The sequence below is a fragment of the Tympanuchus pallidicinctus genome, unplaced genomic scaffold (genome assembly GCF_026119805.1).
Source record: "Tympanuchus pallidicinctus isolate F22 unplaced genomic scaffold, pur_lepc_1.0 scaffold14, whole genome shotgun sequence".
In the NCBI taxonomy this organism is placed as follows: Eukaryota; Metazoa; Chordata; class Aves; order Galliformes; family Phasianidae; genus Tympanuchus; species Tympanuchus pallidicinctus.
Genome location: NW_026294659.1, coordinates 13,474,313 through 13,499,808, shown reverse-complemented (window position 1 = coordinate 13,499,808; position 25,496 = coordinate 13,474,313). Strand labels below are relative to the sequence as shown.

The 25,496-nt window shown below is 37.8% G+C and overlaps 1 protein-coding gene across 2 annotated transcripts in view; it reads right to left on the bottom strand.

Moving 5' to 3' along the window:
• The window catches only part of DSCAM (DS cell adhesion molecule), a 461,893-nt gene that overhangs the window by 22,704 nt on the left and 413,693 nt on the right, over positions 1 to 25,496 (bottom strand). For both annotated transcript variants that reach the window (XM_052674351.1, XM_052674352.1), the window contains exons 24-30: positions 24,972 to 25,070; positions 24,191 to 24,379; positions 21,015 to 21,305; positions 15,674 to 15,850; positions 9,603 to 9,633; positions 3,600 to 3,715; positions 284 to 433 (exon numbers count right to left, since the gene is read on the bottom strand). In XM_052674351.1, coding sequence (XP_052530311.1) covers positions 284 to 433; positions 3,600 to 3,715; positions 9,603 to 9,633; positions 15,674 to 15,850; positions 21,015 to 21,305; positions 24,191 to 24,379; positions 24,972 to 25,070 — 1,053 coding nt within the window. The remainder of the gene's footprint in view (positions 1 to 283; positions 434 to 3,599; positions 3,716 to 9,602; positions 9,634 to 15,673; positions 15,851 to 21,014; positions 21,306 to 24,190; positions 24,380 to 24,971; positions 25,071 to 25,496) is intronic.

Here is a 25,496-nt window from a genome sequence, read left to right as displayed (position 1 = left end):
ATTAAGTTAATTTACTCAATCCATTTTAGAAATTAAAATATACCATGCATTTGGTTTTATTAAAACCAAGTATGAACTATTTCAAATTACACCTGCATTTCAGATACATACACAATTTTTACCATATTAAATCATTAAATTCAATTGTATAAGAAATGTTCTCTCCTAACCTAAATAGACTTCTCTCAGCTTTCAGAGAAAACCCCATGAAGAGGCAGGAGCACCATATTCATTTTCTTACCACCTTCTACTCCCCAGATAACATACTCTCTTATACACTTACTTGTTCCTGGCCGGGCATCAGAAACATCCACCAGTGGTCCTGTAGCTTGTGACACAGACTGGTAATGTACAGTGTGGGTGACAGTCAGTGATTTTTGCTTAGATGTCTCTCCAAAGTCAGCATCAGTTAGTAGAACCGTGGATCTGTCATCTGCAAGCAAAAGTACCCATCAGATTTTGAAAAATGTATTTCATTTTTGTTCACATAATAGCTTTAGTGCAAGTTCCCAAACTTATTTTCAGCTGGGCTTCACCAAAGACAGTGGAAGCTCTCACCTCTGCTCAGGGCTGAAGATGGTTTTGAAGTGTGCACAGCAGCTTGGGAGCTTCTAGATTAAATTTCAAAGTTCGCAAAAAAATAAAGAATGAGTGTATTTTTCCTCGTTTTATTTAATCTTGGAGTTGTGCAACCAAGACAGGCCATTAAGCATTCTTCTAAAGCTCAATTTTGTATAAATATTTTTGGCCATAATTCCTTCTCTTCCATCTTTTGAATGCTGCCCTCTTGCTCTTCATTTTTGGAGGGCTCAGCTGATACCTTCAGCAATATGTTCATAGAATCATAGAATCGTCAAGGTCGGAAATGACCTCTAAGATCATCCAGTCCAACCATTCACCTACCACCAATGTTTCCCACTAAACCATGTCCCTCAGTTCAACATCTACATGTTTCTTGAACACCTTCAAGGACAGTGATTCCACCACCTCCCTGAGCAGCCTGTGCCACTGCCTCACCACTCTCTTGGAATACAGGTAGTTCCTAATGTCCAACCTGAATCTCCCCTTGCGCAACTTGGGGCCATTCCCTCTTGTGCTATTGCTACTTGCTTGGAAGAAGAGGCCAACTCCCACTTCACCACAACTTCCCTTCAGGTAGCTGAAGATAGCGATAAGATCACCCCTGAGCTTCCTCTTCTCCAAACTGAGCAATGCCAGCTCCCACAGCCATTCCTCATAAGGCTTATATTCAGTTCATTTATTTTCATTAGCATAATTACTTATGTCCCCAGTGTAATCACCCATGTCTTTCCAAAAAGAGGTCTTCACATAATGTTGCTAACTAATCCTCTGCATGTCAGCCTTTTCTCCACAAACGGAATATCGCAGAGGGGTAACCATGACCCAAGACTTGTCTCAGGGATTTTCCTAGATTTAAGTAACTTAGTACCCCACTAAAGACAATGGAAATACTATTGCAAGGCAGCTAAGCATCCTTAAGTCCAGTGTTTTGCTCTTCTGGAAGATGAAGACTTAGTTCTACCATCTTTCTCTGAACCAGAGTCCTGCCTGCAACAAAACTCACTACTTACCATAGGTCTGAAAAAAAAACTCTGGGAGCTTTGTGCAAATCATATAATTTTTTCACAATATAGTCAGTCCAGCTGACTGTGAGCTTTCCTGCCAGCTGAAATAAAGGGTGTGAGATGAAGCTCGACCTTAGGAAGGACTAGAAAGAATGACTGAGTATCAACCTTCATATCAACTGCTGTATATGGCTGCTTATTGCCTCTCTGTGGAGAAAAATATGTTCATCGAATTTCTACACAGATCATGCTGTCTGCAGAAAGCCAGTGCTATACTGCACTTACTTTTCTTCTCAGTTGTGACCACCAAATGTATTTCTTTTGCTTCAGAGTGAGATTTGATCCTCTTGATTGCAGAAGGCTTTACAGTGATAATATTCCCACTGAATTTGTGCTCACAGCACAATTATATACATGCTATCATATTTTCTTTTGCATTCTTTATCTTCTTAGCCATTTGTAGCAGTAATAGAATCCGCAAAAAGTTATTGCTATGCTATGCTATGTTGTTTTATATTGCATTTCTAGAGGCAATGGCAGCAACAGGGCTTCTATGCATTTGCAGTTGAGCAGAGGTTGATGCACTTCTAAACATTCCTGTGTTCTGTTTTGTTTTTTTTTTTTGTTGTTGTTGGTGGTGTCTTTTTTGAAAGTTTTTTATTTTGTTTTAAATTGAGAAGACACTATTAATGTCAGCAATTCTGCACAAAAACATATCTAGCATTTTTTACCCAAAGAAGGCCATAAATAGAAAGAACATTATGAAATCAAATTATTCTGTCTGGCAGAAGATGAGCTCTTGTTCAGGTTGAAAATAAAGCCTCTTCACAGTAAACTATGTCAAAGCCTGCCAAAGTGACTGCTTATCCTGAGTACATTGAGCAGAGCTGGCTATTTCTAAGGCACAAATTGCACATCTGTAATTAAGGCACTAATGGTTTTCTACCACAACCATGTATTGCTTCGCAATAAATTGTAAATCAAAAGTAAAAACTGTCTTCAGGATTAAGTCTGGCACAATATACTGCATCAAAACAGCAAACATAGGTAAACTTAAATTAAAACTTAAAAAAAAAACTGTTTCTCAGTTTGAGCGTAAGTCTCCTCTTCTTCAAATCCACTGCACTGTTAACTGCCCACCATGCTAGACTACCTCAGGTATGACAGGATACAGTACTGAAGAAGTTTCCCCTCCCCTAGTACGAGTATGAGTAGGAGATGGAGAGATGCTGCTTCCAGTTCATGGTGGCTTCTCCAGCTACACAGTCCCTAGGATACTGTTATATTCTTAACCATCAATTTTCTTTTTCTGCATAGATTTTGATCCCCAAAAGTTGGAAATTCAGTAAGATCAGTCATTCTGGAGGGTCTTTCCAGTGTGTACCCATAAAGCCATGAGATGAGGAACATGCTGTGTTTTGACTGTTTGAAAAAAGCAAATGAATCTGTTTACGTGGGACTTCAGCTATTTGACAGCCACATGAGAAATACTGTCTTCTGACAACTGAAACATTCTGACTTGAATTTTGCATAGATACACAGAAGTTGAAAACAAATCAAAATATTGATCGTATGATTTGATACAAGAAGGTGGATACAATATGCAGTATGTAAGCTTAAGAAGATGATTGTTCAAAACCTTTGAATGCCAGCGTTGTAGTTTCTGAATTTCATTTTCCTTTTGTGTAATGCCTATGATTCTGCCATCTAGTCATGGCCAAAAAAGAAATTAAAATGAAAATAATTAAACTGCCAGTCTCCATTTTCTTCAAGCTGTTCTTTCCACTAGTTTCAATTTCCTGATGTCCTGAATTATTTTAAATATAGTACTGAGAGCACATAAAGCAGAAGATAATTCAAAGAGGAGAGAAAAACAATTTTTCAAATGTGCCAAATTACTCTGCAGCTCTTCTTTCTTGATGTGTGCAGAGAGAGGAAATGTGTGAGGTAAAGGATGTCTATCTAAAGTGCCTGTTACATTAACCAGTAAAAATAAACCCAACAAGAGTTTACCAATGGTCTCCATCGTGTCCCTCTCCTCAATCAGAAGCTGTGCTCTGGGAATGTCTATGTGCATCCTCAGTGTTTGCTGTTGCTTGTTAAGTGTGTCTGATGTCCTGGTATTCTTGCTGAAACAGAAGAAAGGTAAACATATTAAGAGTTAGCCTGACTGAAAAGATACTTGAAGACTTCCTAAATAGAAATATGTCCAGCTTAAACTAAAAATAATGGAATAATAATCAGCAAAATAATAATACATCTTATTTTTCCCACTTCAGAACAAATATATGGTATTAATTTATGGTAGATTAATGCACAAAGATTTGGTCTATTTGTTTCAGCAGTGATCTGAAAATTTCATGCCGTTTTCTTCAAGTATTGCAATATAAAGAAATTAATTAGAAGTTTGTAGAATTGACCTTTTCTTTCATTCCTCACAAATGTGAGCAGTGAAATATGTAGCTGATTGAACAGGTTGATAGGAAAATGATGTACTGTAATTTCTAATTATTTTTCAAATTTTCATTATTTTTCAGTAGATTAATTCCAAATATGACTAGAATTGATAAATGAAAAAGCAAATAAATTGCTAGGGATTCCATTAATACTAAGAAATTACATAAAATAAATAAAGGCTTTCAGTATATTGATGTTGAGAAAGTAAAACTGCAAATCTTGCTTGCATTCATGGATTATTTCTAATTGATTGATGCAATATTCTACAAAAGAATATAAACCAATTGCTTTATCGTTGTGCAAATTGAAACAATTTCATTTTGAAGTTTGTGTACCAGAAAATGACTTCTTAAATAAGCTGTCTTCTAAAAGCAAATGAAACTGCATAGTAAAATGGAATGCTATAATCATTTCCAGTACAGAGCTTGCACCAGGAAATTTTCAGATTGCACTAAAAACCCAGGAACTTTTTGCCCTGTCAGATGTAATTACTCCTTTGAGAAGAAATACTTCCAAATACTTCGTTAGGTAGGGTGGCTGAGGAAAGTTGAGCTAAATGAGCTAATGGTATGATCCAAGTACTCACATATCAAAGAGCTTTAAAATTCAAGTGAGGCTCATTTTCTGGTGTAAAGAAGCTGTAAATCACTTAGTTTAATTCCCCTTTGGCAATGAATTATTGTTATAAATGGAGTCTTCAGAGGACTATTAAGCTGCTTGATGATAAGCTCACTTCTTTCTTGAGTAAGGGCCTCCATACTGCAGTTTAGTGTACTTTGATGTACGCTGGATGAGCCCACATTACTACATAATTTGCCTGAGCTTCCTGCTCTGTCTCCACCTAACTATTCCAGGTTTGGGAGGTTCCCCTAGGTCCTTCTTATAAGGAATTTCCTCATCACTCAATGGTCAGAAATTGTGACACACACATCGAGGATCTTCAAGGCATGCAAGTGCTTATCTCTGGCTGATTCTCACCTTCTGTGTTACACTGCTCTTGTGCTCCCCAACACAATCATTATCTATGGCATCTCACGGACTTTAATGTCCCTATCTTTCAGAGATCAGGCAGCACCATTGCCATGATTACAGATGGATGGTTGAAATGCATTCAGCCTACAACTGGTGCCTCATTTAATCACTCTGGAAGCAAAATATCAGGCGAGCTACCCAGGGCTGCCAGACTTGTCTCTATATATAATCAGTGGAGAATAGTAGTCACAGTGTCTTATTAAGCACATAAATTTTCACAGACATTTAGGATTCTTAAATGCAGATAAACTCCATGCTGATATTCTCGAAGACTCTGCAAAGTCTCTGCATGGATTAGGTGCCACTCTCCTACTTGTTTTCACTCAACCTACAGAAATATTAAGAGAATCAGAAACTCCTACGTTATCTGCATACCAAATATGCTGCCCTTCAAAAGTCAGGCTACATTGGGCTTGTCCAAAATCATACAGCAAAACTGTGACCAAGTAGAAAACTGAACTTATGAGATTCAATTTCAAACAATAATCAATGATCCAATAATTATTGGATACATATATCAGATACATACACAATTAATGCAGTATAAAATCAAATCCAGTAGATGCATTGCACCCTTTGTCTGCCCACCAGAGACATAGGAGGCAAAGTGATTAAATGACATATTTTCCTCAGAGGATGCAGACTTTGGGATTGTTGTTAGAGCTAGAAGCTTTTCTGCAGTGCAGAAACTCTGCACCCTCACTATTGCAAAGTATTCGACCATTCACAAATGAGTGTTCGGACCACAGAGGGCGGGAGGACATTTCCACATCTTTGCAGGTGTACTGCTCACCTGTCCAGAGGGAACTCTGAATTCATTCTTGGTACCAGGGAGAGTTTAGTACAAAATGCAAGGAAAATCTTTCAAGTCTGAAGTGAAATCCAGGCCTTTTTACACTCAGGAGAATTCTCTCTAATCTTGAGTTTTGCCTCATTGTGGGTGATCTCTCCTCTCTTTCTTGTTGGTCTAATTAATTCTCCTCTATGTAGAAGCACTGCTGTATGGAGTGTCCAAACACAGGACGGGCAATTGGCAGTGGCAAGAGGAATTACTGCTGATTAGCATGCTATCTCTTTCTAGTCGATGAATTTTAAATGATTATCTGTAGACCATAATAGCTCAACTTTCAGCTTAGAAAAAAAAACAAACTGAAGTGCCAACAGCAATTAAGTGCCTCCAGGACTTGGCAGCAACGCAGAGATTTTTAGGATTGCAATATAAGTTTGGTGCCCAAGTATTTTCTAACCTAGGAAAATCCAGTCATCTAAAACTTTTAACAGTCTGGTGGATGTGGAGTCTAACACCTAATTCTTTGAAGGGAGGAACCACATCTAACTGTGTTTTCATTCACTTACAGATACAGAATTCTAAAACTTAAAAATGTGCTACAGCTATTCTTCACCTGTCAGACTCTGTGTGTAATACAGCTCATTCTCTATATTTCCATGAATCTCTGAGCTCCAAATTGTTGGGGATTGGAACTTTGTCTAGGAAATGAGTCAGTATTTACTTGCTGCTGTCTTTTACTCTACTGAAGAGTCTGCTTTTGGTCACTATTATAGACAGGTATTTGGAAACACCTATTCCCTTGGGTCTGATAGGGTACAGCTTTTATGTATGGTCTGTGGATAAACAAGCCCTTTTCCAGAGCAATACAGTGTGTGATGTATTTTAAAAGAGTGTTAAAAGAATAACCCCTCATTAAACAATCTTTCTAAATCTGTAATAAAAAAAAATACTGATCTGAGTGACTGAAAGTGTCTGTATGCACAGTGGAGTTTTAGAACACACCAGATATGTAAAGGGATTAAATGTGGCACTACATAAAGTCATTCTCCATGCTGGCAGAGTTAAACACCTCACTGCTTCTTAATATCTACATTGGTGGTTGTAAAAATATACGTAAAACTAAATCATGTAAACAAACAGACAAAAAGATATTCAGGTAGAAAATATTCTTCACCCTGTGTTCAAAATTAGAATGCTCAATCAATTTCTATACTAATTCACAGAGAACTACTACAAAGAACTTGTCTGTATCTATCTTTTCACTGCAAAGAATAATCAAAAAGCCATGATTTTGCAGAAGCAGGGATTTTTATTTGCTTGTTTAAGGTATCGTCTCAGCCAACAAGTTGTGCAGCTCCAGTTAAACTGCTAACTGCTGGAGCTTACCCTGCTCCCCAGAGATTTGACTTAAACAGCCAAAGCTGGCAACTTTCAAAGCAAAGACTAAAGCTCCGTTCTTAATCTGCTTTACACACACTCATAAAAATCTCCTCAAAGGGCAAGGTGAACACAGATCTCCCTATCCCTCAGCCCTTCCTAGCAAGCAGGAATGCGTTGTGTCCAATACTCAAGGAACAAGGCACAACCCTCTTTCTTGATAAGTGTACCACAGCAGATCTTGTTGAAATCTAAAAGATACAAGTCATAAGGAGATTTAAAATAGGTCACAAGTGCTTTGGAGCTTTATTACCCTTTGACTGTAAATACACTGAATCGTCAGGAACACGCCTACCTGTGCAGCCTGTGGTAGGGGGCCTGCTTTGCAGGGAGGTTGGACTCGATGATCTCTAGAGGTCCCTTCCAGCCCTCACAGTTCCGTAAATTCCATGATCTAATGATGGCTGGTGGCTCAGGTTTGGGTTATAGTTATTTCATAGCTGTATCAGAATCAACTGAGAATGTAGCCTGTGGAAAGCTCCCCAGAACAGCATCACTTTGAAAGATCCAAGATTTGAGGTAGACGATTATGCAGAAGGACAGCTCTCAGCCTAAGACTGGGAAAGGATCCAACTGCTCTCCTAGTGTATCAGGCGGTGAGGGTAAAAAGCTCTATAAGTTCACGGTAGCACTGGCAGAGGGAAAATGGGCCATTTAGGCTGGAAGTTTAATAGTTTTCCAAGCATCAGAGGAATGAGACTCTGAAATGGCTTTCCAGAAGAGATGGTAAGACTGGTAGGGCTAAGCAGGGCTAAGGCAGAGGTTTACCAGTATTGCAGAGATATTATGTGTAGTTGTCACTGGGACTGAATATCTTCATCCAGTAGTTCTATTACCAGACCATACAAGGTTTCTTTAGGGAACAGACACAATGCATATGCTAAACTGTGCTTTTTTGGGAGGGCATGAAAATATATCACAGCACATCTTCTTGAAGTTGTTTAAATGTGCAATCTACTGCTAGCAGGTTTCTAACTTGCAAATAGGAACAGCATGACTTGACCTTCACAACCGGTCTTGTTAAAATCAATGGGACTATGCACGTGTATCTACAGACTGATGGCACAGAGCTGAATTCACACTAAAACCATCTATCACCATATCTTGGGCAAGTGTATTCTTACAGTAGAAGATGAAATTTGTCATAGGTTAGTACAGTTCATTTGACAAAATATCTGTGACATTCTCAATGTGTTGCTTAAAAGTAAAAAGATTTTCTAGCAACCAAAGATCTCTTGAACTTAGAAACCCTTGTTGATCTCATTTTCAAATACATGCATCAGTTTTAAATGCTCAGTGTTTTCCCCAGACAAAACAGTAAACACTGAAGATATGAAATTTCCATCTCTAAAGAAACTGAGATGCTAGAACAGTCATTCTGCTGCAATTCCACAACTGAATTAGATTTCTGGTTCCTGAACTGATGGAACAGAATTGAAAAATAAGTGGATTTTCTGCTCTTATATACCTTAGGGTATAAGCAGCTATATAATATAACTGAAATATTAGATAACTATAACTGAAAAGTTTGGATAGTTTCACATCCTGAGCACAGGCCTTATGAGGAGTGGCTGAAGGAGCTGGAAAGAGTCTGGAAAGAGGAGGCTCAGGGGAGACTTTATTGCTCTCTATAACTATCTGAAGGGAGGTTGTAGTGAACTGGGGGTCAGCCTCTTCTCTCGTGTAACTGGTGATAGGACCAGGGGGAATGGCTTTAAGCTGCCCCAGGGGAGATTTAGGCTGGACGTTAGGAAATAATACTTCTCTGAAAGGGTGGTCAGGCACTGGAATGGGCTGCCCAGGGAGACGGTAGAGTCACCGACCTTGGAGGTGTTCAAGGAACGTTTGGATTTTGTGTTGAGAGACATGGTTTAGTGAGAAGTACTTGTGATGGGTGGATGGTTGGGCTGGGTGATCTTGTAGGTCTTTTCCAGCCTTGGTGTTTCTGTGATTCTGTGATTCTTAAGAGCAATTAGTTTGGCACATATTATGAAGATGTTTTTCTGAACAGGAAAAAATGTCTAAATGGACCTGCATATATTCTGTAATTTAATCTACTAATACTATAGTTCTCATTTTTTTTTACTGATGCATTCACATTCACAGATACTGTCCACTATTGTTTTTCCTCTATTTCTAACTATCAGTGTGTCTTAGTTCTTAGCAAACAGCCAAATTGTGTGTTTTGAGAAAGGTTTTAGCAATAGAAGATTTACTTCTTTGGACTCTAAATAATGTTTAAATACAGTGCCAGAGCTGACAGATATTTTCCAACTTAAAAACTTTAAATTTGTTCTTACCTCATGAGCATTTCAGCCAAACTCTTTGCATCTAGAAGAAAACAGAAGAGATGTCAGGCTGACATCAATCTACATCACAAATGAAAATCTATTTGATAGACAGATTACTAGGAGTTACTTGAATCAGCCATGTATAAAAATACTGTCAATTCTCAGATCAGTAACAAAGATAAATGTCTCTAAAAAATCCTATTTCTTTTTGAAACTGCATTTCAGTACATTATAACTTTTTGCCCCAAAAGAGTCCTGTTTAATTCCCCAACTGCACTGAAAATGCTCAGAGATGTGCTAACACCTGCTGTACTTGAAGCAAGCATAGAATAAAAAAGAAAAAACTGCAGATACTCTTTAGAAGTGGAGGCAGGCAGCTGAACAACTAACAAGACTGTTTCTTCATGCCATGGTTAGCAAGTGAGTGAGTGAAGAAGACAAAATGCTGATGTCCATCACTGGGCTGGAGCAGAAGCCGATCTGGATGAGCAATTGCCAGTCTGCCATTTTAAAACCAAACCCGACTGGATGGAGGTTTAAGCAAGGGAGGTCTCCAAGGAGTCAGCTTGTTTGGTTGCTCTCAGGTATGAATGCTTTTCCATGAGTAATAATTCAAAACAACTTCTGGGTCACCAGAAGACTGTACACTGAACAGGAGATAGCTTATTCCCACATGGAACAGCACTGCAGAATGAGGCATTGCTGAAGGAGAAATATTCCTGTTGTTGTCATTGCTGCTGTTATTAACATAAAAACCTGTGGGGATATCAATATTCCGGTGAATATCAGATCAAAGGACACAGCTGAAAGTTGGTTCACCCAGTATTCCTTGAGTAACTTCCTGTGAAATTTCATCAAACACAAGTAATGATTGCTGTGATATTAATTGGCAAAAAGAGAGCTATACTTTGCTCTCCTACAGTCTGCAACTACACAAACTCATTTAAAACTGCTGAGTTCAGAGTCCTTAAGTAACAGTATCACACAGTAACAAAGCAGCCTTCTGTGCAACCAAGTGAAGCAAATCTGAGAAGAAAACCATTCAAGTCCCAAATCTTGAAGGAACTCTACAGTTACTTGAAACTTTGAACAACTTCTCTTAATTCCTGCTTGTAAATCTACCTGCATCTTCAAAGACATTTACTGAATTTGTCTTTGTCTTCTTGCTCTCACTTCTGAAACTCTTTTTATTCATTAATTACTTCTTGGGTCTCCTACACCTACTGCAATTTCCTTACTAGTAATATCATTAAGTATCTCGCCTTTAAAATTCAGAGATTGCAGGCAAAAACAAGTCACCATCTTAATGTATCACTCTGACTACATTTATATTAATTCTTAAAAGGAATGAACAAAAGGCTCTTTTCATTTGTAACAAAATATCTTCTAATAACGTTCTGTATTCTGCTCTGATGCTGTGCCAGCCTGCCAGTCTTAGGTTTTATAGCTCACCTATTAATGTAGCAGCTGAAATTCTGTGTTCCTTCTATGACTGCTTATTTCATTCCTTTCTTTTTAATCTTCCCTTATCCCTTTTTAGCACAAAGAATGGAAAATTCCTACTGAAGGGAAGGACTCTTTATGTTGTCTGATCTTATCCAAACAGTACTCCATTTAGGCATACAGACTTTCTGTTTTTCATACTGTTTGGGATTGGCTTTTTCTGTGAACACTCTTCTAAGTGGTACTAAGTAGTATGATACCAAGATGACAACATCTTTATCATCAGTCATAAACCAAGCTACCAGCATGCTGCTGCTCCCAAATAACATCCGAGACAATTTGGCTACTGACTTCAAAGGATCCAGAAGTGGAGTTAGATCTGTCAAAGAATAAACAAATAAATAAAAAGTCCAGGTCCAAGTTGTTCTTTTTTTTCTTTTTTTTTTTTTCTTTTTTATTCCAACCATAAATGGTATAAAAATGTAAGAATTCCAGAGCTCTGAAGTGTGTAATGCAGTTCTTCAGCTGTACTGACTAGATTGTCAGAATGCTTTGGGTGACCAGCACAGAAGAAAACGCTCACTTTGGTGAAAACTTCCCGAGGATCTGCACAGGTACATTCACTCTTGTGCTTCTTCCCTATGATTGAAACAACTTCCCTTGTACATTCTCAGAAGCCACACAGCATACAGCTATGATCCATGCTGTATCTGGGAAAGATGTCAAGCTATCACTTACACGTGACTAATATTCAAATGCACATTTACACATATTCCTTCTCAAGGAAGTGCAAAGGATATTGGCTGTGCATCACCAACCAAAATAATGAGGCGTCATGAAAGACTATGTTACATGTCAATATCTGAATGTAAAAGTACTGCAGAAAATAAAATACTGAATTCAGCAGAGTTTATCTTTCTAAGCAAGTTGTTACAGTGGACAGCAGCATTAGTAAAGATAACAGTGCCTTTACTGGACACAGACCAGACAACAGCCCTCACTTCCATTCACTTCTTTAAAATGCTCAACACGTTTGGTTTGCCATTTGGGAGAGAAACCAGGGTCCACAATACAGTTTCCAATTGCATGCTGCCACTTTTGAACTGCCACCCTGCACTGACACTTTCTGCTTGGATTAAGATGAGAGTAATGACAACAGGAAAACTATTTCAGAGGTCAATACTGGAGAGTAAGTCATGGGGTTTATCTGTTCTAATTGATCTGCTCCACTGTTTCATGAACTCCAGCAGTCAATTGATATTCTTGTGCCTTGTCTTGTGGAACTACTGAATTGGGTAAAAAATAAGGGCTTTGCTGAAAACTAGATTTTCCTTCTGAAATGAGTGCTCCTGGACAAATAAGTCCTACTAGATGTGGCACAGGAGGAGGACAAAGATTTATTTGTTCCAGTGTGCTAAAACAAGAAACAAAAAGATTAAAAATGGAAAGACTACTGCTCTTGTGTTACATTTACACCACAGAAACTGAAACCATGACCCTCGGCTGAAAGAACAGATCTGCAAGTCTGAATGAAGAATGTACAGAAAATAAATCTGCAATTCCCGCTCCTTCTGTCAAGCACATTCAAAGAAAACACATCTCTCAGAGCTACAATTGTAAGAATTACATTTGTAACTTGTATAATATCTTTTATAAAAACCCATGGTTTAAATTGTTATTTCCGATGTAGACTGAAGGAAAGCAACTGATGGATTTAATATCATGATTTAGGAAAAATTAGCCCTGTGCCTCAAGAAACACCACCGGGTGTTTCATATGGAGTGATAATAACAAGATATTTTCCATTCAAAAACCAATTCAGAAGGAAGTTGAACACGAGAACTACTGTAGTAAAGCTTTTTTTTTAATAGCTAGGAGGTCAGGAAAACACACAAACAAGAGCTTTTAGATAACCTAATAAGGGGTTCTCTGAAACAGCCATCTTGATTGTGATTAGGACTTTTAGAACATGAAATATTCTCCAGAACAGCAAAATATGGTTAATAATAAGTTCTTCAAAACAACAACAACAACAACAACAACAACAAAACAACAAACCAACAAACAATTATTATCAATCTGATCTTACGAGTGGATAAACTGACGGAAAAAATTGATATGAAGCTTGTTAGAATCGATGAAAGTAGTCTGAATAATTAAGATCAATGAATATAGCATGTCAAGATAAGACTGTATTTTTATGATAATAAAATTCTCAACATTTAATAATATTGAAAATACCCCTGCTGAAATGGGATTAGATAACTTCTAAATATTATATTTATTTTTCTGCATATTAAAGTTTTGGTACCTCAAAGTACTTTATGATTCTGTGATTTTACTAAGAATGCATGATGCAAAAAATTACCCATCGTATATGATTTCCAACACACAGATTGATAAATATCAAAATATAATTTTAAGCAGAGTGTATATTTTTCTCATATATCATAGGACATTGTTGGTACTTTCCTCAGTCTGGAAGTAAGTAAGATAATGTCTGATAAATGTTAAAAAATGACACAAACAAGTTTGCTAGAATACAATGAAGATAACAAGTCACTAATCTAAACCATCAGGTAGGCTAGTGACTTGGCTGTATTAGTATGTGGTGATATATATCAAAAATACAAGCCTTAGCTATATGATGGGGAATGTTATCCTTTTGTACTGTAATTAGAGAACTGAAGGATGATCTTAATGGATCAGAAGTTAAACGTAGAGATGAACATAAGGTAAAAGAAGAAAGACTTTTCCTCCTTATTTGGTGCTGATTGTCTGTTTCTACAATACTAAGTTCATTTCTAGCATATACAGAAGAGGAAAATTACTAGGAGATTACAGCAGAACCAGGGAAAATCCACAAAGTGAATACATGATGGGATAGTTACAGAGAAAAATTCAACATCTGTTTAGCTTTCCATTGAAAATATTAAGAAATCACTTGATCACTACTGTATAAAAAGAATATCACTAAAGATCTAAAATGAGACACAAAAGAACTTCTGTCCCTATCTGACAGACAGAAGTATAATGGAATGAAATGGTTGCAATTTTGAGCCATAGCTTGAAAAATTCAGATAAGAACTGAGATGTAGCTTTACAGAAATGGTAATTAATTACCGATGAAAGTAGCAAGGATTTTTTTGTTATTGCCTATGTTTAACAGAATTTATTTTTCTAAATTCCTATATTCAGAAAGGAAATCATTCAGATAAGTTATGCAAAGCCATACTGGCCAGTGATCATCAGCCTTCCTTAAGGGACTGTAACTCAAGAATTTAAGAAAAAAAGCACATGTGCAGAACCATGATTTCCTGGAGCCAAATTGCTGAAAATATCCTGCTCATTACTGGATGGAATTACACAATATTTCTGAGAAGATAAGATAATAGCATTTTCATCACCGCTACCCCACCACTTATTTAATGAAAAAGTATTGCTCAGAGGTACATGACTTAAAAGATTTCAAATGAGAAAGTTATTATACAACAAGCTAAAGAATCAAAATGCCCTAATTTCCAGAGCAGTATCTGAACTATAAGGCTAGTTGTCCTCTTTGATCTACGAATTTATCCATGCCTAGGGGGCTCTGTGTCTCTGTCCTTGTTGCAAAAATATCCAAAATACTATTACAAGAGACAAATGAGACCCAAAAGAGAGAAGAACAGATGCTAAGGTGAGAAGGAATACCCAGGATTGACTCTGGTTTTAATATCATAAGCATATTTTGGTTAAAATATGAATAACTAAGCATTTTGGTGGTTCTTGGATACTCAGAATTATGTTTGTGGATGATTAATGATGTTGCTATTTATTCAGTTTGTGATTTGGGTGGCTTTTTTTCCAGATATTTTCAGTGTAATGTTTATTATCGTGTGCTACTGCAAAACTGAAATGACCAATAACAGAATTGACAGAGTACAAGCTCCAAACACCTCACTGGGCTCAACTGGCAGCATTTACTACAAGATCAACACAGAGGAGTGAATTACATATCTAAGGGTTATTTACACAAGAAAAATGATTTTGAATAAAGATTAGAGAAAATAACGTCAGTGACAATGACAGGTCAATGAACACTAAAAAGTTGCAATAGTTTTAGTATAATACATCATAGAGAAAAATACAGGATAATATAATAGAATAGGGACGTGCTTTCTACCCTACTTTAATTTTGTAATTCTGGAATCACTGATACTATCTGGTATAAATCTGAAATCCCTTCATCTTCAGAACACCTGATTTTACACTTCAAAAATATGATTTTAGTTTATTTAGAACACTCAAAGGGAAAAGAGGGAGGGAGGGGAGGGGAGGGGAGGGGAGGGGAGGGGAGGGGAGAGAACATCAGCAGTGAGAACTACTTTCCCTTCCTTCATGCAAAATAATACCAATGGACACAGGAGTCTTTTTTTTTTTTTTCCAACCAGAGTATAAAATAAAAAAGATGGAAAATATATTTAAAAAAATATATGGAATACAGAAAAATAGATGGAATATATATTAAAAAAATACGCTTTACAGGAAAATACTGCTCATTGGGGATACCATTTGGTAACATGCAGTGCCACCTGTACTTTCATGTTTGGTGAGTATGCACACATAGGAAGAAAGTGACACAGTGCTCATCTTACCTCGCAGCCTCTTTAGCCTCTGCTCCCTCCTCCTTCTCCGCACAATCAGCAGCATCACAAAAAGCAGTAAGACCCCAACCAAGATACAGGAAATGGTCACCAGCATCTTTAGCCCTTCGTTGGTTGCCAGTCCCTCCTCACTTTGCACAACTGACTTAATAAGTGGAGGGATTGTACCTGGAAACAGTGTCATGACATTAGATGCTTATTAATGAAGACAAAATATTGAGTTCTCAGGAAATATAGCATGCTATATGCTTTCACCACATGCAAAGCATTAAGAAGGACTTATCATATTCAAGATGGATGCTAATGCTTGTATGTGTAGTGGTCATGCATGCATAATCGGTCTTGCAGGTGTGTGCGCCATTGACTGCAGATTGATTATCAGAAGTCCATGTTTGTTGCACAGACAATATTGCAATCAATTTTTAAGTAACATTATATCACTACAAAGTTGTAAGAGATCTCAGAATTGGTACCTGCCTATATTACTTCTTAGAACAGAATAGCATTGCTGTAAGAGATTTATGCTCTCTGCTTGGCTTTTCTTTGTAAGGGACATGTATGACAACACACACTTTGTGCTAAAGGCATCACATGAATCCTCTACCCAGAAATATTCCTTTATCATCACATCTTAGGGTTTCAGCAGCACTACTGATCTTAGATTCAGATGGGCAATCTGATGCTAATTCATTACAGAGTGTCTGATGTTACATTCATCAATAAAACAGAAGACCAAAACTGGATAGGAATGTGCAAATTTTGAGACTGAAATGAGGGAAATGAATCTACAAAGTACTTCCATTGGCAGGCAGCTCACTTTTTCATTTTGGGACTTATTTGCATTTTGAGTATACCTGGCTTCCTAGTGATACGTAATACCTGAACTTTCCTATTTTTTCCTTTATTTCTAAAGGACGTGAGAAGAATACAGCACTTTCTTTGGAAGGCTGTTTAGTTATGGAAGGTTTCTTGCCCATTTCCTGATTAGTACTAAACTGCTGCATGCAACTACAAATGAGGCTATAAAATGCAGATTTCTCTGAAATGGATAGAAATACACAAGTATTGTGAACTGTGATGACTGTCGATGGAAGCTATTAAATTTTAACCAGCTACTGAAACATAAAATTGGCTACTCGCTTCCTAAAAGGATAGGAAGATGAGATAGAAAAACAGACACATCCTTTTTTACATTTTAATTGCTGTATTGTGTAGCATAGCTATATCCCATTATGGACCATACAGTAGGAAAAGGAGAGGAGAGGGGAGGGGAGGGGAGGGGAGGGGAGGGGAGGAGAGGAAACAAAGCAGTACAATGGAAATATGAATTCTTTTGCTTTTTTTTTTTGTTGTTTTGTTTTGTTTTGGTTTTGTTTGCTTTTTTCTTTTAAAGAAGAACTGTTTGAGTTGCATATAGTGAGAAGAGTAGTTCCCTCAAGAGATGGAGATAAAAAGAAAAGCTACAACCATCCATACCAGGTACTTCCAAAGAAAACATTTTCTTACAGTTACAATTTGAATATTTTTCTAATTTTCCATGGTTTGGAATAAACAAACAGTAGGATTTTTTCTTCTTAACTGAGAAACCATTTTGGCACTACTCTAAAAGCAAAGAAAGGGATTAGATGGAGAAATGAAAGAACAATGAACTCCTGAATGAAAAGCAATAACTTTCCCTAAATCTCCTTGAATATTAAAGGGCCAAATTGTACTGAATTATAGTCACACAGACAGTTGACTAAAGACTGCTGGGTTCAGTATTACCTAAAATTGTGTCTTGATCTTCCTAACACTTTGATTCAATCCAGTGGCTTCAATTTCAGCTAAACCTTAAGTATTTAGGCAAGTGAATATCATTTTTCATAGATCTTCTAAATAAAGTAAACCTTATACCACTACTTACAACTTAATAGAAAGAAAAAACTTCAAGTTTATGTATCCTTCACATTATTCACGTGCAGATGAACAGCAACTGAATTAACAATTACCATAACCTAAAACTACCATCCACACAGAAAGCACCATTTCGATATTTGTTGTCTGTCCTCCTACTTTATGGTAGGAGTAGAAAAATGAAAGGTTTTCCCAGAAAAAAAGTCTCAAACAAATTGGGATTATTTATTTGTTTACTCATTCATTCATTTATGCATTTATTTTTAATTTCAGGTCAATTAATCATCAGCCTTTGTTAGTCTGCCCAACTGGTGCTTCATAGGAGTTGAAATATGAATGTTACTGACCCAATTTGCTCCCACTGCTTCATGTGACTTTAGATCTGTCATGAGTTTTCCAGTGTCCTGACTGTTCTTCACACTAGGAAGTCCCCTGGTGAGTGAGAATCAATTAGCATAGCTTAGAGCAGCTACCAAGCTGATCTGATTTAATGTCAGGCTACTGAGTAGCTGATCTCTGAGTCAGGAAGCTGCTTTGCAGTGCCATATACTACAGTTGCAGAGTGCTAAAAATATCTCCTTAAGTGTTCAGTGCAAATGTTCTGAAAAACAAAGGGCAAGGAGGTCACAATATTCTGCAAGCTGAAAGTGGTTAGCTGAAGTATCTATGAACAGAAAGCAAAGATCTGCACATAGATCTGTCATTAACCTTTTGACCCAGTTCTCCATGAAGAGATTTCAGGCTAACAATACACAGCCACGATATTTCTCAGGAGCTCTAGTGCAGATAATAGCCAGCTACTGCAGTTCAAACAGATTGACTGAAAGAGGATGTAACTCAAGGATTTCTACAGAGTTTGTGAAGGCTTTACCTAAGACTGCTAATGTTCCTGACTTGTTCTTAGCATTTTGTACCCTCAAGCATCCACAGGAGCATTATCTAATCTTCAAAGACCTATTCTTCTATGTGCTTTACCTTAAGGGCAGCAGTGACCCCTAGAAGCTGGAAGGGGCTAAGCTCACATCACAAGAGAAATCAGTGGTAGAAGTAAGGTTGGCCAAAGAAGCAAGTGTTGGCCAAAAGGTTTCCACTTGTGGTTTTCAGGAAAGAAAAATTCACTCTATGAAAGCAAAGATTCTGCAGGAATTACTTGCAGAAAATGTTTATTTCTAATCGGACACTATTTTCCAGCTTTGAAGCTCCTTTAAGCCTACACAGTGTATCAAGAATGAATGAATAGTAAGCTGGGACTCTGTAGAGATATCTTTTATTTTAGAAGCACTGAAATAGCTCTTCCATAAAATTCTTTATGTGGGAATACACATAATAATATGGTAATTATGGATGAACTTATCATTTCAGTTCTGCATCAAACCTAACAAATTTGGAACACTTGGAAACTGGAATTTGCTTTTCCACTCATGTTTTCTCCTCTCAACCTTGTGGTCATTATTTGAGATCATACTGCCTCTCTATGGAACAATATAGTCTTGACAAGTCATGCTTGACAAACAAAACCACTGATGCCATAAATAAGAGATTTTCAAGCTGACAAAAAGCAGTGGCCCAGGGAACTTAATGCTGCAACCATTTTTATTGTTTCATTTTCTCACTTTTAAGGATGCCATACAGTAACTCAAGATTAAATGCCACGTAGGTCACAATATGTGAAACCAAATTTTGTCTCATCACCTAAGGAAAAAACAGACCAATGCACTTTTTAGATCAATGCACTTTAAGGAAAGTTTGATTTCAGTGCTTTCAGTAAAAGCTTAATATTCCAGACCTGCATTTGCAGATTATTCCGTTCTAAGTTACGGCTTAAGACTGCCCAAGACATATACATGTGACAATTATTGTAGAAAATAAATGATTAGATGTCACTAGTATAAAAATACTGGAAAGGACAGAGGGTAAGCTTAGTAAAGTGAAAGAAGTTAGCCCATAATATTTGAATGACTTATTATTGACAGCATCATTACCACATAATAAAACAGGTCCTAGGTCTACCTGGCAAGATCTATCAGCATTTGTACAAGAAGTACTTGGACCTTAGTTACTTTCAGGCCTTCAGTGCTAGGACAAAATTATTCTTTCTCTGAAATAGTGTGAGGACCCTGTTGCTGCTGCAATGGCTGTGGTAGCATTATAGCATATGTAAGATGCAGAGATTTAAGCCCTGCTTGATTCACAGCCAGAGGTGGAGTGACTGGCAAATGGATGTGTTTGCTTTTGCCCTTTTTTTGTGGCTTTTACAGAGGTGAGCAGTAACCCAGGCAGAAAAGCAAGATATGACAATTCCTTCATCTCATGTGCTGCTTCTGTCTGGGAATTGCCTGTTCTTCCCAGAGCCATACCAGGTTATTGACCCAGACAGTGCTGCTCAGTGTGGGCCAGAACTGTGACTGAAGACAGGTTAATACTACAGATTTATGAATGGTTAGAATTGGGGTGCTGTAGCTGGACAGCTACCAGCTCTTGTTTGAACTTGCTCACTAGCCTTGTTTAATTTAACAGTACTGATGTAGCCAAGTGACTGCACAGTGCAGCACAATATCCCTGGCAACACAGCAATGTTGGACATTCCAGAAAAGCTCTGGCAGTTCACACTAAAGTAATTCAAAAGATTGCCATCTGGAGCCATCTGTACAGCCTTTTTGCCAGAAATATGGCCATTCCTTACTATAGAATCAGCAGAAGCACACATGTGCCACCATCATTTCCAATAAATATGCCAGGATATGAGCTGGAGTGACTGACAAATTGGAGTATTTGCTCTCACTTTCTCATTCCGGCTTCGCAGGGGCAGGCAGTAACCCCTGGCAGAAAGGCAGGATGCAACAGTTCCTTCATTCCCTGTGCCCGATTGCTGGGCATGACAGAGCCATCTGCCACAGCCATTAGCTTCACTCCCCCTTGTCTGTAAATAGGGATAACAGCATTGCCATTGCTTTGCCCTTGGAGAATGCTGTCTGGAAGCTTTTCTGGAAGACAAGCTAGTTAGCCACACCGTTGTGTCACATAATGGGTATACTGTATGGAATAGCGATGCAGCTGGTCACCATAGTGAATGACTGTAGGAACTAACTGTATGGAAAAAAAAAAAACTTCATGGAACAGATGCATGAAATACATGCCTCTGTGAGCACTGGAACTACTGACACCTGCAGTCTTAGGGTGACGTGTCTCATAGTCAACTGACTTTGGTACTGGAACATTTTCTCAGCAAGGACAAATAAACAATCCCTCTTTTCTGTCTGTCAGCCTATTGTCATGAAATCTATAGGCATTTTACATCTTTGAGACTGTCACTCCTCTGTCAGCATGGCTAACCAGATTTAAAAAGGATTAGCAGACAGGAAGACATAAGGAAAAACATCACATAAGAAGTTAGAATAAAAACAATGCCTTAGACTTGTTACTAAAAAGATATACTTACTGCCATCATAATTGAGAGTTGCAAATTTGGCTTGTTTCTCTGCACAGCCAGCGCTGTTGCAAACCCTCATTTGCAATTCATACCAAGTTGCCTCCTGGAGGTCATATAGTATGTAGGACTTAGACAGAGATGTTCGCTGAGCAGTTGTCCAGACTGTTGTCCCAAAGGGCCGGTACTCCAGGGTGAAAGAAGTGATGGGGCAGCCACCATCATTCCAACCAATCAGGTTCAGCCTCACTCGCGTGGTGTTGATGCTTGCAAAGAGCTCTTGTTCCTTTGAAAACTGTGGCTCTGGTAGCAATGATATATTTCAAACGAAACTTAAGTATTACAGTTACAGGGCTCTCAAAAACGTAATATTAAGAGAATAATTTCTGGGAAAACCCTAACTTCATCTTAAACTCAATATCTATACATTCTCCTCCTGTTTGCACAGATTGGCAAGAGTCAACTTATAAAACGAGGGTAAAAACTTCTCATTAAATACCTCTGCTCACTGCATTACAGAAGAGGAAGGGAATTGGGTAGATTCTGGGAAATTACACAGGTTTTCATTTGCAGAAAATGTCAATTTTGAGAATATAAAAGTAAATGTATATATTTTTTTAAATCTTGATATGTTGACTTTGCACATGTATTTGAAAATAATATACACTTTTAGTTTTGTATTTACAATTTAAGATATTTCCATTCAGAAGAGGATTGTCATTTCTACTTACTGTTCTTGCTTTGGGAAAAAACCTTACTTTCAGTTGCTATATAAATTAAAGTTCTTAGTCAATTCAATGTAAGAAAGTTATACAGACAGTAAAAGTGGCACCTCTGAACAAATATAATAGCAGTAGGTGGACAAGACAAATCACCAACAAATGTTATTTATTTAAAATGTATTTATTCAAAATCGTAAAGTATGTAGAAGTATTATTCTGCTAACTGCTTAGCAGAAAAAAAAAATTACCATTGGATATTACAATTAATGTAATGAAAATGATAAGATTCTATTTTATTCTATATAGTAGAAGCACAACGCTGGTCTATTAGGTAAATAAATAATTGGTTGAATGGGCGTAGTCTGAGGGTTGTTGTCAACAACTCTACGTGCAGGTGGAGGCTGGTTATGAGTGTTGTCTCCCAGGGGTTCATCTTGGGACCGTTGCTCTTCATCATCTTCATTAACAACACAGACACTGGGATTGAGTGTACCCTGAACAAGTTTGCTGATGACACTAAGCTCAGTGATGCAGTTGACACAGTAGAAGGAAGAGATGCTATCCAGAGGGACCTGGACAGCTCAGATAGTGGGCACTTGAGAATCTAATGAGGTTTAAACAAGGCCATGAGCAAGGTGTTGCACTTGGGTCAAGGCAATCCCAGAAACGCGTACAGACTGGGAGAACTCCTTGAAAGCAGCCCTGCAGAGAATGACCTGGGGGTCCTGGTGGATAAGAAGCTGGACATGAGCCAGCAATATGCGCTTGCAGCCCAGAATGCCAACTGTATTCTGGGCTGCATCAAAAGAGCAGTGTCCAGCAGGAAGAGGTGACTGTCACCTCTTCTCTGCCCTCATGAGGCCCTATCCAGACTACTGCATCCAGGTCTGGTGCCCCCAGCATAACAGCACACTGCTGGGAACAACTTTGAACATGATCTGACAGTGATATGACAAGGGGGAATGGCTTTAAACTAAAAAAGATTTATGTTAAATAAATCAGGAAGAAATTTTTTACCAAGAGGATGGGAGGTGCTGGCACAGGCTGCCCAGAGAAGCTGTGGATGCCCCATCTCTGAAGGAGTTCAAGGTCAGCTTGGATGGCATCCTGGGCAGCCTGACTGTGTGGATACCAACACTGCCCATGATATAATATGATTCTGCTAATGAGGCTACTGCTGTGCCTTGATGAGCTGTATCAAAATGTATACTTATTCATAATTTCTACAAGAATCAACTGCTGTGTAATATGAACTATTTTATTTGGTTCTGTTAATAGTTTAGTTTAGAGCTGCTTCTACAGCAATCACATGTATAATGATAATTTCAACATTCGAAATCATAATACTCCATTTAATCTCTAGATGTAACATGGGTGTTTATATCTAATTCCAGAAAAAATCAAAAGGCTGAGAAATTTGTTTTTTTATGAACTATTGTAATCTGAAACATAAACCTCCCCTTACTCTTACATTTCAGGTAAAAAAAATCTGGAACGTCGAACTACTTCTCTGTGTGTCAGTGGATCATTCTCCCTGACTAATGATAATCTCAGCATGTACAGAAGTGATCTGCTGTCTCTTCTGAGATTCAGCAAATCACACCAACTGTATTTGCTGTATATTTGCTCTTCCTTATGCCAGGGGGTGTTGAGAAAAATTTCCACCTTGCTGTGACACCTTGGAGATCTGCAACTGCACAGGTGAGATGATGAACAGCATAGAGCATAGACACACCTTTCATGGTAAACCACATCAGAATATTTCTTACAACTGATGTGAAGAGATGCAAGATGAGCTGATCTTTAGGGCAATGTGCAAAGCTACTCCACTCTGTGGAAACAGCACAGCTCTAACTGAGTCTGTTGCCAAATCTGTTCATAATGTGATGCACATTCATGCGGAACTACCCTCAGCAACAATGACCATGACACCCACTTCTGAGTTACTTAAGTTACTTAAGTTACTGAGTTACTCCATACATTTTGGCTATTTAGCCTTACAGTATTTTATGCAAACTTCTGTATTTTTTACGCTTATTCTGTTCAACTGGATGACTCTTGTAATACCAGCTTGGAGAAGAAATGAGATTGCTTTAATATACACCTCATAAATGTACCTCCCATCTTCCTTCAGCACTCAGACAAATAAACTCTTGAAGTAGTGTAAAAGTTCCTCTTGGGAATAGGAATAGTTGGAATTGCTATAGCCTGTGATAAGAGAGACACTGGCTTCCCAAATATCTAGCAATCCATTTTAGAACAAAATTATTTATGATACAAGGAAAGAAGACCAGCTAATACGCAATTCAAGTTCTGCAGTGACAGCCTGTTCTATCAAAACATGGACACAGTGGAAATGTTTCCAAAGCCAGTATTTAAAAATTCAAACCTGTCATCTAATCAAACCAAGATCTATAGCAGGAGGCAGGAGCTTTAGGTAAGCAAATGGGATGCAAATCAACATACCTTTTCCAAGTGTTTTGGCCTCAATGATCTCACTGATGCGTCCTGGTCCCACTCCATTCTGTGCAGTTAAAGTAAACTTGTACCAAGTGCCACATTTCAATGTTTCTAAGCGGTAGGACCTCTCACTAGGACTAATGGGAAAACTGCCCCACTGCTCACTGTTATCTTCCGAATACTGCAAAATATAGCCTACAGGCAAAGCACAAATAGCAACGATAAGCCAGACACGAATCACAAATTCCACAGGAAATACGACAAGTCATTTTAAAGACCTCATAAAACTAGAAAACTCCTGAGCACAGGAAGACATACAGTTCTTCCCTGACTAAGAGACATCAAGCAATATACATACTGCCTACTCTTATAACTACTTAAATACCATTTTTATGATAGCTTCAAAGGGAAAAGGATAGACATTTCTAAATACCCTTCAATGAGCGTCAAAGACCAGATGATAAACCTGGACCCTCAAAAATGAATGGTTAGAGATTACATGTCTGGAAAATCAGAGAGAGTAACTGTCATAACAGATGAGGATACACTGGAAGAAAGTGATTAAAGCTGTGACTATACCAGCACAAAGAGAAACTGCTACTTACTGAAAGCTTTTATCACTACAATAGTGCAAATTAAATGATGACAGCAATACTGATCATTGGTTGCTTTTTTTTGTTTTGCTGTTGTTTGTTTGTTTGTTTTTGTGGCCATTCATAACTCTATGCTTATCCTATTAACATCTGACAATTTAGGAAGAAGCTACAATTAACCTGAATTATATTACCTCGGATGGAACTGCCACCATTGTCTCCAGGTATCCAGGAAAGAGTGATAGAGGAAGATGTAGTTTTGGAAACAGTAAGTCTTGGCTGGTCTGGTGGAACTAAATGGGAAATATTTAAAAACAGAAAACAGATTCAGGTTATTAGATGTGATCTTAATCCCATCTGACAGTCATTTATCAAATAACTGTTTTGAGTTGAGAAAAAATGTACATGATTTCTGTCAAAGTGTCTGTTTAAATGAGATCCTTGGTTAAGACAGAGCAGACAAGTTCTCATTTTTTGTATTTAAAATTCTACACAGTTTTGTCTTTCAGTTCTTAACTCTTGATTTTCTCCTACTTACCTGGCTTATCAAACATCCTTTTAAGTGCTATGAACTACTCAACCATTTTTTTCCCCATTATTACTCATATCTGTTTTATGGAGAAGCTGAATTCTTAGCAGTAGGAAATAGGTGTCCACTCGCAAATTGTACCACATTCATGATTGCCTTTGCAAGCAATTATGGGCAAAAGAAAAATTGC